The sequence below is a fragment of the Zeus faber genome (assembly GCF_960531495.2).
Source record: "Zeus faber genome assembly, chromosome: 5".
Lineage (NCBI taxonomy): Eukaryota > Metazoa > Chordata > Actinopteri > Zeiformes > Zeidae > Zeus > Zeus faber.
This window is the reverse complement of record NC_137192.1, coordinates 16,966,395-16,980,541: the sequence shown is the minus strand read 5'-3', so window position 1 is coordinate 16,980,541 and position 14,147 is coordinate 16,966,395. Positions and strand designations below refer to the sequence as shown.

The following is a 14,147-nucleotide window of genomic DNA, read 5'->3' as shown; positions in this document are numbered from 1 at the left end:
GGGTTTGTGTTTGTAGGTGTGCACAGATGTGTGTGTATTTAGGGTTTTGTGCATGTACTGTATGTGTGTATGTCTTGTTTTTTCTGCGCATGCGTGCATGCATTTAATCATGCTGAGAGCCCCTTTTGCACAGTTAAATGTTTCCCAATTGCGATTCCTAAGAAACATGTACAATTTCTTTTTTTTTCCAGGCGAACATCCATCTCCGGTAATTGGAAGAGCAACACTGGATCGGCTATGTTAGAACAAGTAGCCATGACTGACAAGTGAGCGTAACATCCATATTAATAATGCATTAATGACATCTGCGCTGCATATTTTGTGTACAGCATGTCAAGACCAGTCACATTATGTCAACAGTCAACTGAAACTGAGGAAATAAACACAGACAGATTTGAATCTTTATCATTTTATGTCTTAGAGCGGACTAATTGCATGTTTTATAACAGACAGAGAGAGTACAGTATGTTTGGCATCGATCCCATGGCATCGAAGTAGAATCCATAATTCAGCTTCTCTACACGGCTAAAATCTGGATTTCAGACGGGACTAAATTAACTCATTCCAAAAGTCAATGTGTTTAAAGATGGATTTCAAGGCCTAAAGCAGGAATTAAATGTATAAAAGATTCAGTCATAGTGTCCAGAGGCATCTGATTCGTTTGCTATGGTGACATTAGTAGCGAAGGGGGTTTTGAAGACAGTATATCCAGAGTTTTTCACTGAAACTTTTGCAGTTTGTTAAAACTTTGTTATTGACCAGCGTCAGACAATGGGTAATGGAGAGAGCCATTACGAGGGGAAAAGTCATTCTTCTTCACACCCCTCAGTCCTTCAGTCCTTTCCAGTGAGATTTAAAGGGGGTCACGATGGCTCCCGCTCGAGCTGTAGTGGTCAGCGTTGTCCTTTAACTCTCTCTGTTACAGGTACAAGCTGTGGGTGGATGCATGCTCCGCCGTCTTTGGAGGGCTGGACATCTGCGCTGTGAAAGCCATCTGCGGAAAGGACGGCAACGACTACATTACTGAGGTACAAGAGCTGGATAATGGATGGGTGGGTGGATGGATGGATAGATTCCTGCTTGTTTGTCGCGTCATGTGGAGCCGTCTTAATTTAGAATATAAATGAGGACTGGAATCTTTATTTTAGCCCGTCTGCCCTAATTCTGCTGTGGTAAGGCCACGCACCCTCTGACTGGGAATGCATCAATTTAAATAACACCCTAACCTGATTACATGTCAAGTATGATAACTAAAGCCAGATTAAACACCCACGCTGAGGTCAGACCTACTTAACAATTATATATACTTACACTTTTGCTGAGGTTTTGTTGGGGGCCATGGACCCAAGTTTGGGAAGCCCTGCCCTAGAAGTCAAACCACATGAGAAGTGGTTTGTTCAATGTCCGAAAAATATATATAATATTGTTTCACACCAGCAACATACTCTGGAATTGCTCTTTTTAAGGCAGACAATTATGACTTGGCATACTAATAATATGCACACAACCCTAACCCATGCTGATGAGGGAGAATGTATTTAATTAAAAAGTAAAGGTCAGACATCGCAGGAGTTATTGATCCTAAATGGTTGCCTAAAAGATTCTCCATGCGCCCGGATGGATGACCTTTTAAGAGTTTCTTTCCAGGCAAGAGACTGAAAAAGGGACATTTCAGCACAGACCGGGAGGGTCCAGTCACTGTGGCGTCTGCTAAGAACATCCCACGCCAGTGCAGCCCGGCTGCCACAATCAAGAGGTTTCTGTGCTAGAAACCGACAGCGGACAAGACTAACAAAGCATCTGTCATTCCCGTCCATATTTTCAATGGAAAAGTAGTCTCATCACCGCAAAAAAAAAACATAGGTCGTGATTAGTCATTAGCCTTGTATCCACATGATTCGGCTCGGTCTCAGCAATGATGAAAGATCCTGCTGAGCGCTGAGTACACCCCAGAGGTGTCAATTAGAGAAAACACATGTACATGCAGCCACCACACAATGACTCATTCAATTCAACAGGATTTCTCTGTGTACTTGTCTTCCTTGGATTTTTTTTCGTAAATTGTGAAGATTAAGGTCTTCAAAAAACACCCATACCTAATCCTCAGAAAGAACTGTTGCCAGGGTTGTTTGCCGGAGAGAGTTTATTCCGAGTGTGAGCCATCTCACGTCGCCATAGTCATGATGTTCCCTAGCTTTTTTTTTTTTTTTTCAAGGCCTCGACTTGTTATATGGATTTTGTCTCGGCATTGTAATCTTGGAAACTCAATCGCTTTGGGAGGTGAATAAGTATTTTCTTACTTTCAAAATCAGAACACGTGAATTTGAGGCTGTTTTTTTTTCCCCCCCTGACGATGTCATTCCCAAAGTCACCATAGCTTAAATATGCAATATGCTCGGATTAAAACTTTTCACACTGCGCGTTATTTTCAGTATAAATTCTAACGCTGTGGCAGACTGTAACTCATTTCAGCCGGCACCTTAGTGCTTCAGGATAGACATCCTGAAATCTTGGGTGAATACCCTGAGAGCGTACCCACCAGCAACCCACTGGAATTCAGAATGAAATACACTCAAACTATCTCATTTCCTCGGCTCCAGCTCCCGCTCAGTGAGAAACCTGTCTGGAGATGGGATGGCTTCTCCTGTCACTCTCAGTCAGATCAGTCACGTTCCTATGGCAAAGAAATATACATATATCCTGTTACTATTGAAGGGTGAGAGGGTCTCTGTATAAGATGAGATAAGATAGATAGTTTATCTCTACCTCATCTATAAGAAAATAACTTTTATCGCAGACAATTTGATTGAAATAAAATAGCTGAAGTTTAAAAAAAAAACGTGGGAAATTGAAATTACCCAACACCAGGGGTGGAAGAAGTACTCTAATAAATAAAAAAATATTAAAACGAGATTGCTCTTGTAAAAGTACCACATTGATATATAAGTAAAGTAAATGTATGTACGTGTTATATATAGTGAGTGTAATAGGAAATAAAGTGCTACAATACCTTTTTCTGCTTCTACAGTAAGTGCTCATACAGATCCTGATTGCAGTTAATTACGACGGTGGTGGAAATGTAGAGTAAAAACTGTAGATATTGCTTTGAAATATAGTGGGGTCAAAGTCAAAAGTCTCCTAAACGGAATATACCTAAGTAATTACGGATACTTCAAATGTACTCACGTAAGTAGAGTAACAAAGTAGTCACGTCTCGTCTCGTCTTCCCAGGTTGTGGGCTCGTCCATGCAGCTGATCGGGGACCACCAGGCGGAGGACCGGCAGCTGATCTCAGACGTGGTCTTGCTGAAGATGAACCAGGTCCTGGCCAGAAGGGCTTCCGCGGCCACCGCCCGCTCACCCGCTCGCTCCCCTCAGGGACAGAAGCCCACCACCGCCCAGCCCCAAAAGGTATGCAGGCCACATCTCATGAAGTGCATGGACGCTCTGTGGAGTGGTACATCCATGAGCGTGAAGACTCAATGCAGAAGTGTATTGTGGTAAAGGTGCCATTACGGACGCATGTGTGGATTAGTTCCAGCAGTGTATTCATGTCAACTGTAACACAAAAAGTACACCCATGTATGTTGTCCAATTGTGCTTATTTAGTCAGTGTACTTTATGTATATTCACAATGAATGCATGAAGGTCGTGTTGGATTGAAATGCCCTTGGTGGCACTGAGTGTGTTAGAAGTTGTACTTAAGAACTGCTTAAATATATAACAAATAGGATTTCCATGTCGTTTTGGTTACTTTTGGTGACCAAAGTCGTTCACTTTTAACAAGTATATTGACGTACAGCTGAAGTTAGGTGAATGTTTCAATGTACTGTTTATACTGTGCATCTCATTCTCACAATCTCACTGTTCTTATTGTGTCTCTCAGAGCGCTGCCGCGAAGGAAGGTGTGGCCGAGCCAAACAGGACACCCGGCCAGCGGCCTCAACCCCAAGGTGGTGTGAACACTGTTCCCCTCTCTTACAGCAGTGGGCCAAAGACGGACTAGGATGTACTGTTTGGAACACAGGGGCCTTGTGGTGCAATGTACTTTACTCCCTGCTTAGGTCGAAATGAGAAGCTGAACATGCGGCGCCACTCTCGAAATTCCAGATCCTCGTCCGCTTTTTGAAAATAAAAATCACACCAACTCTCCAAAATATACTTCTAGCAGCCAAAAGGCAAACCTAATGAAATAAATCTTACTCATTGAGTTGAGCTGATGTAGAACACTTTTCCCATTTAAAATGTTAAAGAGCTGATTCAGCTTCATGAATATAGAGCTGAAATCTTGACAAGTTCCAGGATGCGAAGAGGCAACGTATATAGTGAGTTGTGATTGAGATGTTTCGATGTCCCTCCAGCAAAACTGAAGCCAATATTAAAAAACGGATCATATATTGCGCCGAACATTATTTTACAACTATTTCTTATCCCCGCCCCAGTTACTGGAGTGTAATGATATCTATTTTCGCTTTAGACGACGGGATATGATCCCATTTGGAGTTTGGATGATCGCTCCAGTTACGGTTATATCGAAGCATAGAAAAATTCCAGATTCCTTCTGCTCGAGCTGCGATGTTTTGGCTGCACGGTTCGCCGATGAGCTGCAATGCCGCTCTGTTAGTGTGGTGGTGTTTGTGCTCGGGGCTGTTGTGTTACAGCTAAATGGGCCTAGTGTAAGCACAATACAGTGAATTAACAGGCATTTTAGAAGTGACGACATCCTGTGGCTTATTGAGTTTGTGCGGGATTTGTGTGTGTGTGTGTGTGTGTGTGTGTGTGTGTGTGTGTGTGTGTGTGTGTGTGTGTGTGTGGGTGTGTGTGATGTATTGTGTTGTGCCTTGGCGTTGTAGAGGAAATTGGTTTGCATGTGCCTCCAGTACATACTGTACATACTGTGTGTTGTCTTAATACTCAATGAAAACTGCTATATAAAAAATGGCCTTGTAGAGAAAACGTTCCACCGCTATGAAAATGATTTAATAGTGGTACACAAACAGTTTTATAAAATGGTGGGTATTTGTTTGGGTTGGAGTGACGTGTCTTGCTGCTCATGATGTCTGTATTGTAAATGAACTGGGATGGGTTTCAGTGATCATTACCTGAATGCAGTGAGGTGATGGCGTGGACAGTTTTGCAGAGGGAAACCATCGTTTATCCCTCTGAAAAAACATTGAAGCACTTTCTGCAAGAATGAATGTTGGGCATTCAATAACAACTTTGTGTCGGTGTGTTTTGGTACCGTAAATAATACAACGTGAATTTATATAGTAGAAATTATTGTGTTTTTTGCTTTTATAAATTTGTTTATCATCATCGGGGCAGGAGAAATCAAATAAATCAATGTACATGATCATCTCTTTTTGTTTGCATGGCCATCTAGCCTTATTTACCTGGATCCAGCCTCCCGGCTCAGACATGTTTGTTTTTACTTATACATTTGCTCACTGTTTTCAATTCACTTTTTCAATGATGCCACCTGACTAATTGGAAAACTGATAAACCACTGTATGAACACTTCAAATTAAAGGATAGGTTCGCTATTTTTCAACGCAGGCCAGATTAAAACTTACTGTTATATTATTACTTACTATTATATATCTTCTTTTTTGAAAACGCACATTATAGTCAAACTTAGTCTTAGTGCATTTGAACACGTTGCCTACCGCAGGTTGTCACCAGGAAGCAACGCAACATTCTGTTTCTAGTCTCTTATGTTAGCGTGGGTATAGCTAAAAGAGCTCATTTGTGGAAATGCAAAATAATCAATTAAACCTGAAAAGATTGCAGGCTTTTTTCCGGGACACGCTCGGGTCTGACTTTTGCGAGCTTCCCAAAAAGATTTCCTTTTTCAACAATTTGATTCTCTTTTTCAAGCTTAAAAGTTTGCCCCATTAAAATGCAAAATGGTAAGTTTATCAGTCGTAAATGGGGGGACCCACATTCTAATAAGGCCTGGGTTGAGAAATAATGAACCCGTCCTTTAATGTAATTGAGCAAATTTGGGCAAGGACAACATGTGTGATACAGAGGTATATGTTATTATATGTATATGTATTTAGGGTCTCACCCCTTGAACATGTGCTTAGTGTACAAATGGTGTATTCTTTGGTCTTTATGTGTCGTGTGAGTCCCAAGCAACCATTGGGATGATTTAAGGCAAACACTGATAAAGCGTAAGATTCACAGACATTCAACTATGATTCATGTGGAAACAATGAATGCGTTTCAGACGCTGTGGGATGAATCTTCATGAGCGTTGATATACCAATGTTATTTGCAAACAATTAAATAAAAGTGCTGTTTTTCAGGTTAGTATTTTCTTTACTAATATGCCATTCCCAAAAAGCCGCACACCTTTCCTCTGCACTCTTTTAAACGTGTGTGCTTGGATTACATTGGTGCTGGAAAGCCATTGGAAGCTCATCCCGGGCGACGCTGTTTTGCCAAGCATGTATACTAGATTCCTTCTCAATGGCCGGTGTCCTCTTTGCTGCATGTGTTTGGGCATTTAAAAATAATTGATGTCTGAGCCTCATTTGATCTTCTCTCCCATCCTCTTTCTCGTATCATTATTTTTCTCTGCAGCACTTCCACCGATCCTCTCGCCACAGCCCTGTCACCTCCTTCCCTCTACTCTCTTCCCTTAACTACCATGAAAATTCTCACCGTATTAAACTGCTCTTTGTAAAAGCGGCCTCCAATAGCATGTCAACGTTTTACCAATATCTTTTTTTTTTTTTTTTTACGATTATCTGCTGCCCCCTACTGGTCTCTATAATAGCCTGTGTTGCTCCAGCCATTACTTGACAGAGGGAGATGATGTTTACACTTGTTTGGGATTTCAGTGAATGTGAGAGGTCATTGTGAGAATGGGCATGTCCGGACCCCTGCTTCATAAAAGATCAAACTATCTCCATCATGTATTGCTTTGGTACCTTGGTGAGTCTTGGAGATGCCTGGTTTGTCTAAATGGTGCATTAAAAAAAAATGCACTTCATTCTTAAATGTTTTGATTTACGATATATGTGCCCGATAATTGCACTATACATAAATATACATAAAAATACTAATTCAATCAAAATGTCTTGTTTAAACCCTTCAGGAGCACCAGTCAAATCGCTGAGTCTAGATCCATCATCAGAGCCAGCTAGGAGAGCATCTGAATCTATATCAAAGCCCAGCCAGGCCCAAAAGCCTGCTCCCGTCCAGAAGGCTGCCTCGGTTACGAGACCTCCGGTGCAGAGGCCTCCCCCAATGACGAGGGCACCATCTGTCACCAAACCAATCCCGGCGTCAGCTCCTTCTCCTGCCCAAGCGAAACCAACAGCTGTAGCATCATCCTCTCCTGTTAAAAATTCTGCAGCTGCCGCCCCCGGTTCCCCCACTGCCAAAGCAGCGTCCGCCACTCCTGGCTCCCCTGCAGCCAAAGCTGCCGCTCCAGCTCAACCCCCTGCTGCAGCCTCTCCTCCAACATCTGCCCCGACCACAGAGCAACCTAAGCCCCAGACTCAGGGATCCCCATCCCCATCTCCCGGCAAACCAAAGGAGCTGCCTCCCAAACCCACACCCCCTGCAAAGCCCATCCCCCCTGTACGTAGGAATTCCAAGCCGCAGATCCAGCCAAAGCCGCAGACCCCACCGCCTCCCAAAACGGTGCCCAAAGCCCAGTCTGATGCCCAATCTCCAGTCCAGTCCTCTGAATCTGCTTCGGCCCCTGGCCCAGCGCAGGGTCAGTCCCCAGCTAAAGCCCCCCAGTCCCCACAGGCCCAGGCCAAGCCAGCCTCCTCCTCCCAAGCAACAGCAGCAAACCCTGAGTCTGTACCGTCTGAAGCAGAGTCCCTAGTGGAGGCCCAGCCTCCAGAGGGAGAGCAGCCAGCACAGCAGAAGACCCATCCTCTGCTGAAGTAAGGGCCAAACTATAAACACATGCTCAACATGCATTTGAATGGACCATACTATTGTCTTCTACCATGTCAACTACACTTACAGATTTGATCAATATTTTTAGGATATATGATGTTATGGACTCATATCCATAACAATACAGTATAACATCCAATCCCCGTTGAAATTAGATAAATATGATTTGATTTCATAAAAGTACTCACCATAGGTTGTTTGGTAATTTCCGTTATACATTTAGGGAGCAGCCCTGATTATCTGCAGAAATCTACTTTAACCGATGTGTCATGTTTCCAACGGACTGTTCTGCACGTGCGTTTTGCCCCTTTTATGAGAATTGTCCCTGTTTGTCTTTCCCTCTTTCCTCTCAATACTCCTCTTTCCACCATCCCCCTTTCACCTCCACTTCACCTCCACCTCCCCTCCGTCCATCCTATATTCTCCTTCCTGTACCCCCCCCCCCCCCCCGACCACCCTCTGCCCTCTCCCCCGTCCTCCCCAGTAAGTCCCAGTCCCTGACCAATGCCTTCAACGCCTTCAGTGACTCGTCCTTCTTCCGCGGGGGCTCGAGCTCGGGGGGCGACGGCCAAGACGAGGCCAAGGCTGAGACCATTCGCAACCTTCGAAAGTCCTTCGCTAGCCTTTTCTCTGACTAGACTCAGCCCAGCAGTAGAATGTCGTCGTCGTCCCCCTCCTCCCTTCTTTTCGCTTGACGCCCCGCCCCCCCCCCCTCTACAATTTTTGCCAGTGATGACTTGATTGACATTCAGTGTGAACCAGTCTGCCATTTAACTTTGTGTGTTAACTGTATTGTTTACCTCCGTCTCCGCCCTTCTCCTCAGCCCCCCAACCTTTTTTTTTTTTTTTTAATATTCCACCTTCAACAGTTTGTGTGTGTGTGTGTGTGTGTGTGTGTGTGTGTGTGTGTGTGTGTGTGTGTGTGTGTGTGTGTGTGCGCGCGTGTGTGTGTGTGTGTGAGTATCTGTGGGGCCTGCTGAGTACGATGTACAGCAAATAGTGTGTGGTGTGCACCGCCGAAGGAGTTACGTCATTGAGATGGAACAGAGTAGAAAACATCGAAATAATATATAACTTTTTTTTTTTTGTTTCTTTTTTGGAAAGTTTTATGAAGAATAGGAAAACTATAATATAGTATTTAACAAATGAATTCAACATTTATCTAACGCAAAGAAAATCTATATTGTCATGACATAAATAGATATCAAAGGGATAAAAGCCAAAATCTACTGCCAGAAGAAAAAAAGAGTCACTTATAGTATTATATTTATATTTTTTTCTTCAGTGACATAACTCTTTCATTTTGTGGCTGGAATCACATCAAAATTGAAAAAAGACAATTTATATATTGAAATTATATTTAACTTTTCCAGGTTACGAGATCCAATTGCTTTCCCTATGATGATTTCACAGTGAAAAAATAAAACAAAAAAGTCAAGTAACTTGGTCAATGAGTTTAGGATATTAGTTGCTGTGTAAATCCAGCCTACATGTCTTTTGTCTCTGGTACTTGGCTACTGATACAGTGCTATGCAGTAGCTTGTTTAAAAGCCTTGAAGTGTGTTTCCATGTGAATGAGGTGGATATATATATATATATATATATATATATATATATATATTTCTATGTTCATCCGTGTACATTTCTAATGCATGGCTCCTCCAAGTGGCTCAGTGTGACTATTGGAGAAGAAGGCAATGCCTTCAATGAGTTCTGTCCTCCGTCGCCTCTCTCTCGCTCTCTCTCTCTCTCTGTCTCTCTCTCGCTCCCTCTCTCTCCTGATCCTTCTATCTCTCTCTAGTTGTTGTAGCTGTTGTGAAGATGTTGTTTTTTACTTCACAGCTGTGTGTGTTAGCTGTGTAGACCTGAGTCCAGTGCTATTTGAAATCACTTCCAAATCAGTGTGTGATGTTGATGCTGGGCTTGGGCTGGGGCACTGCTGGGTGCTCTTTGGATTGGTTCTGTGGTACAGGTTCCGTTTCAGATAGTATCTCGACCCAAGTCTTTAGCTGTGACTGGTGATTCTTGTTCCTCCTCTTCGTAGATCTATCAGCCGTAGTGCAGTTTGTTGATTATTCTCATGAAAAAGACATTGAGACAGTAGTGCAATAACACCTCAACATGACTGTTGAGTGCTGTCACTATACACATATTATTAGTATTAGTATTATCAAACATAGAGTACCTTTATATCCTCCATTTAGAATCGAGTATTTTCAATTCTCCTTTTTAAGAATCTCATTTAATAGCTTCATTCCAGGTTATCTTGATCGCGGTCAACAGCTTGACGTCAGATTTATTCGACTCTTGATGACATTTTGGGGCTTTTGGGATTCGTAAACATGAATAGTGTAGGATTAAGGCAACCTGGAGTGAACCACATACCTTGACCGCTCAGTTCTATCCGAGTTGCTGCATTTCAGGTCTATATGTGTAAAATAATGCCAGTGTCTTGCACTTAGAGGCCTGCATATCAAACCATCCGCCTCTCCATAACAAATAGGAAATTAAATTATCAAAACAAGTAAATTGCAACATATTGTATTGTATTTGTATGTATGTATGTTTGTATGTATGTGTCATCTCAGGAGTTCATTTTTTGTAATATATTGATTTATTTATATTTTTTGAGCCTCCATATTTAAAGTATATCTATATATTGTTCGGTTTGTATTGTGTTTTTAATTGTAACGCAATACCGCTTTGCATGATCCAGTGACTGACAAGGGTTTTTCTGTACAGACAAAATGTCAATAAAGATGTTGTTCCATCATTCCACTAAAATGTTCAGTGGGTTAGATGGTGTTTTGTGTATATTTTGTTCATGCAACAACCTTTTCTGTGTACCCACAGCAGCAGAAAACAAAAAAATATATACACTGTATATTGTGACAATATTCATATTCATCATCATATTGTTAGAATGCCTCCCAGCTACACTTTCAGAAATTTCTCCATTTTTCTGACAATGTTTTCCATCATATCTTCAACAGTTGCATTATATTTCAAAGTTATAATCATCGAGAGACAACCCTTATAATGTGGCATGAGATTACAGTGTAATAGCTTGTGTCGCAATAAAGTTAGCGTCTATCCTCGGCCAGCAGATGGCGCTGTAGACAGGCGCATCATCCGGAATACACGCTCCAGTCCCTCAGGAGCTTGGTTGGTGGCGTTTGTATGTATGTGCATGTTTATGTGTTTGTGCTCGTACACATACACAGAGTCAGAAAGCCAATACAGCCATGTGGAATGAAATGTAGACGCATGCAAAACAAGATGCAAAACAAAAACGTCTTGTTTTTTTGTGTGTTTGGTGAAAGGAGAAGAACGACGTCTGCGATGCACGGTGGCCGCCGCGTCGTCGCATTTTCATTTGTTGTTTGCAGACAAATAAAAGTAAAGCATAAAGAAAGGCCACATACAGCTGTCAAACGCTGGAACCCTGTCACACAGAGTTCCTGTGATCATGAACCTGCATGGAGGAAGCTGGCTCTTCAAACCCATCTCCCATTACACTTGTTTTCCATATTCACACGCGCACACACACACACACACACACACACACACACACACACACACACACACACACACACACACACACACACACACGTAGGAAACTAATAAATAGATAAATAAAAGACTCTCTTGGTCCGGCAGAGAAGCCGGCCATTACATTAAAGAGGTTGTGGGAACTTCCACTGAGTCTGAGGGCTCTGGGCCCACACAGTCCGTTGGGTTTCTGGCGTGGGCGGTGAACGCACCAGAAGAAATCATCCTTCCTTCATTCTTTCTTTGTCCCACCCCAACCTGCAGGAGCCTGCATGCTGGAGACTCGCATGCGAAGACAATTAAAAGAAGACGGCTATGAGAAGGACCGGTGTGCAAGGAGCCGGCGAGATAAATGATTCGATTCACATACGAAGGAAAAAACAAGTTCAAATCAGGTCAAGCAACCTGTCATTCAGGATCTGTTTGATTTTCGTTGAAACACTGATTATTCTACCGCAATATTTGAATAGTTCTTTCAGTAGGGTGGGATTTGATGGCATACGGGGACCTATTATGCTCTTATTCTGAGTCATATCACCTTAAACCTTATTTTGCAAAGACGTTTTTCCACTTCATAATATGGGTTGCACTGTGTCATGAACTATTTTGGTCCTAAATCATCTAGGACGCTCGCCGCCAGTGAATCTGTCCAGAGCAGTACCTCTGAGAATACTTCACTCAGCATAAACATTCAAACTTTATTGCTTATTTTTGTTTGTCAATGTGAAAACTCTCCAGAGATTTGTTTTTTAGTCCAGTTCAAAGAGCTATTGAGCTCAGTGTGTGTGTGTGTGTGTGTGTGTGTGTGTGTGTGTGTGTGTGTGTATGTGTGTGCGTACGTGTGTGTGTGTGTGTGTGTGTGCGTACATACGTGCGTGTGCGTGTGTGTGTGTGTGTGCGTGTGTGCGTGTGTGCGTGTGTGTGTGTGTGTGTGTGTTCGGGACTGCTGTACTGCTGATTAGTAGTAACTGTACCAGCTGCTCTTTCTTTTCAGAAACAGATTTTCTTTTTCAGAGAAGAACTCAAATTAATTTCCCATACAACTTATTCGGACCCTTCAAACGTCATAGAATCAGTGTTGCCACCGATCCACTATGGAAGAGTGTCGTATTGACAGAGTTGTTGTGTTTACTTTTGTTTACCTTGTTGTGTTGTGTCACTTGTATGAAAGCATGTTTTTTTTTTCTTTCTAATAGATTCTTAGAAGTGGAGATGAGCATTCACTAACATGATGAATCATTTTCACCTGAGACCGGATACGACGCCGAGATTCACACATTCATCGAGCTCTCCTTAAGAATCTTTTTCTTTTACAGGGTTTGTGCTCCGTTCTAGTGATAACACAAGGGCCTGTGCTGTAAACGTCTTCTTTACTTTAACAGTTCTGCCAGGTTAGCATAGTGCCACTCCCTGTTAACCTCTCTGTATATATGGATACATATTTTATTTTAATTTTTAAAATGTACTTTTAGCCCGAAAAACCCCAAGAAGAATAAATAAATAAAAAATCCCAGCAATAACAATAGTTGATAATAATAATAATAATAACATTTATGATAATAATAATAATAATATTTATAATAATAATAATAATAATAATAATAATAATAATAATAACATTTACGATAATAATAATATTTATAATAATAATAATAATAATAATAATAAAAGTATTATCTATTCTTATTTTACCTTACAGCTTGACCATTAAATAATGAGGTCATGACATCAGGTAAATATCACAAATAAAGTCCATAATTTTTCACAGAATATTTTCATCATTCATTAAAAAAAAAAACAACAGATCAGCCCTTTGATTCTCTATGTGTGACAACACCTAAATGCCGCCGAATGACCACCACAGGTAATTTGATGCTTCCGCATTTCTCCAATCTCCACGTTCCCAGTGGCTCCGCGCCACAGAAGGAGGCGGAGAGGAGACGCACAGCCAGCAGCGTGACGCCCAAACGCACGCTCACACACACACCCACACTAACACACTTACACAACACAAACACACACACACACACACACACACACTCACACACACACACACACACACACACACGCACGCACACACACACGCGCGCGCGTCAGTCTGTCTGGTTGCTGTGCGCCGCTGCAGACGCGCTCCTTTCGGGAGCCGATAGACGCGCAATTTGGTCGCGCAAAGGGAGACAAGATCTGAAGACACCTCAAAACATCTCAAAACACCAGAAGAGGCAGAAACCTGCGTTACAGACACTGCTCAGGTCGGTGGATCATCTCTCGGGTTTTGTTTTCGGTGCGAGCGTTTGGGTTGTAATGCGTTAGTGGATGGATGACCACTGTGATATAAATGGTTAAAACTATATTTTGTAAGGGTTTCTGATTTTTACATTGAGGGATTACGCATTTTAATTGAAGAACCCCGCCAAAGCAAACAAACAAACAAACAAACAAAATAAACCGTATAGGTTTAACAAATTAACGCACATCCTTAAAAGTCGAACCAATGAATCCAATCAATAGTAGCCTCTTCCAGTAGTATCTGGAAGAAATAGAGGCAGGAGTTTGAAAAGTGTCTTATCTAGCCTTTTTTGTGGTTGAAGAGAACTTGGTAGTGGAAAATGAAAAAACATCATTTTTTATTTGATAAATAGTAAGATAATAAATAACCGTCATCAGCTGCT

At 42.0% G+C, this 14,147-nt stretch overlaps 1 protein-coding gene across 1 annotated transcript in view; it reads left to right on the top strand.

Annotated features, from left to right (window-relative positions):
- The window catches only part of syn2b (synapsin IIb), a gene marked incomplete at both ends in the record, with an annotated part of 74,553 nt that extends 65,992 nt beyond the window's left edge, over nt 1-8,561 (top strand). Inside the window, 6 exons of the mRNA XM_080000498.1 lie at nt 192-266; nt 926-1,028; nt 3,232-3,411; nt 3,887-3,953; nt 7,106-7,907; nt 8,408-8,561. Coding sequence (XP_079856624.1) covers nt 192-266; nt 926-1,028; nt 3,232-3,411; nt 3,887-3,953; nt 7,106-7,907; nt 8,408-8,561 — 1,381 coding nt within the window. The remainder of the gene's footprint in view (nt 1-191; nt 267-925; nt 1,029-3,231; nt 3,412-3,886; nt 3,954-7,105; nt 7,908-8,407) is intronic.
- Between the last annotated feature and the right edge of the window lie 5,586 nt (nt 8,562-14,147).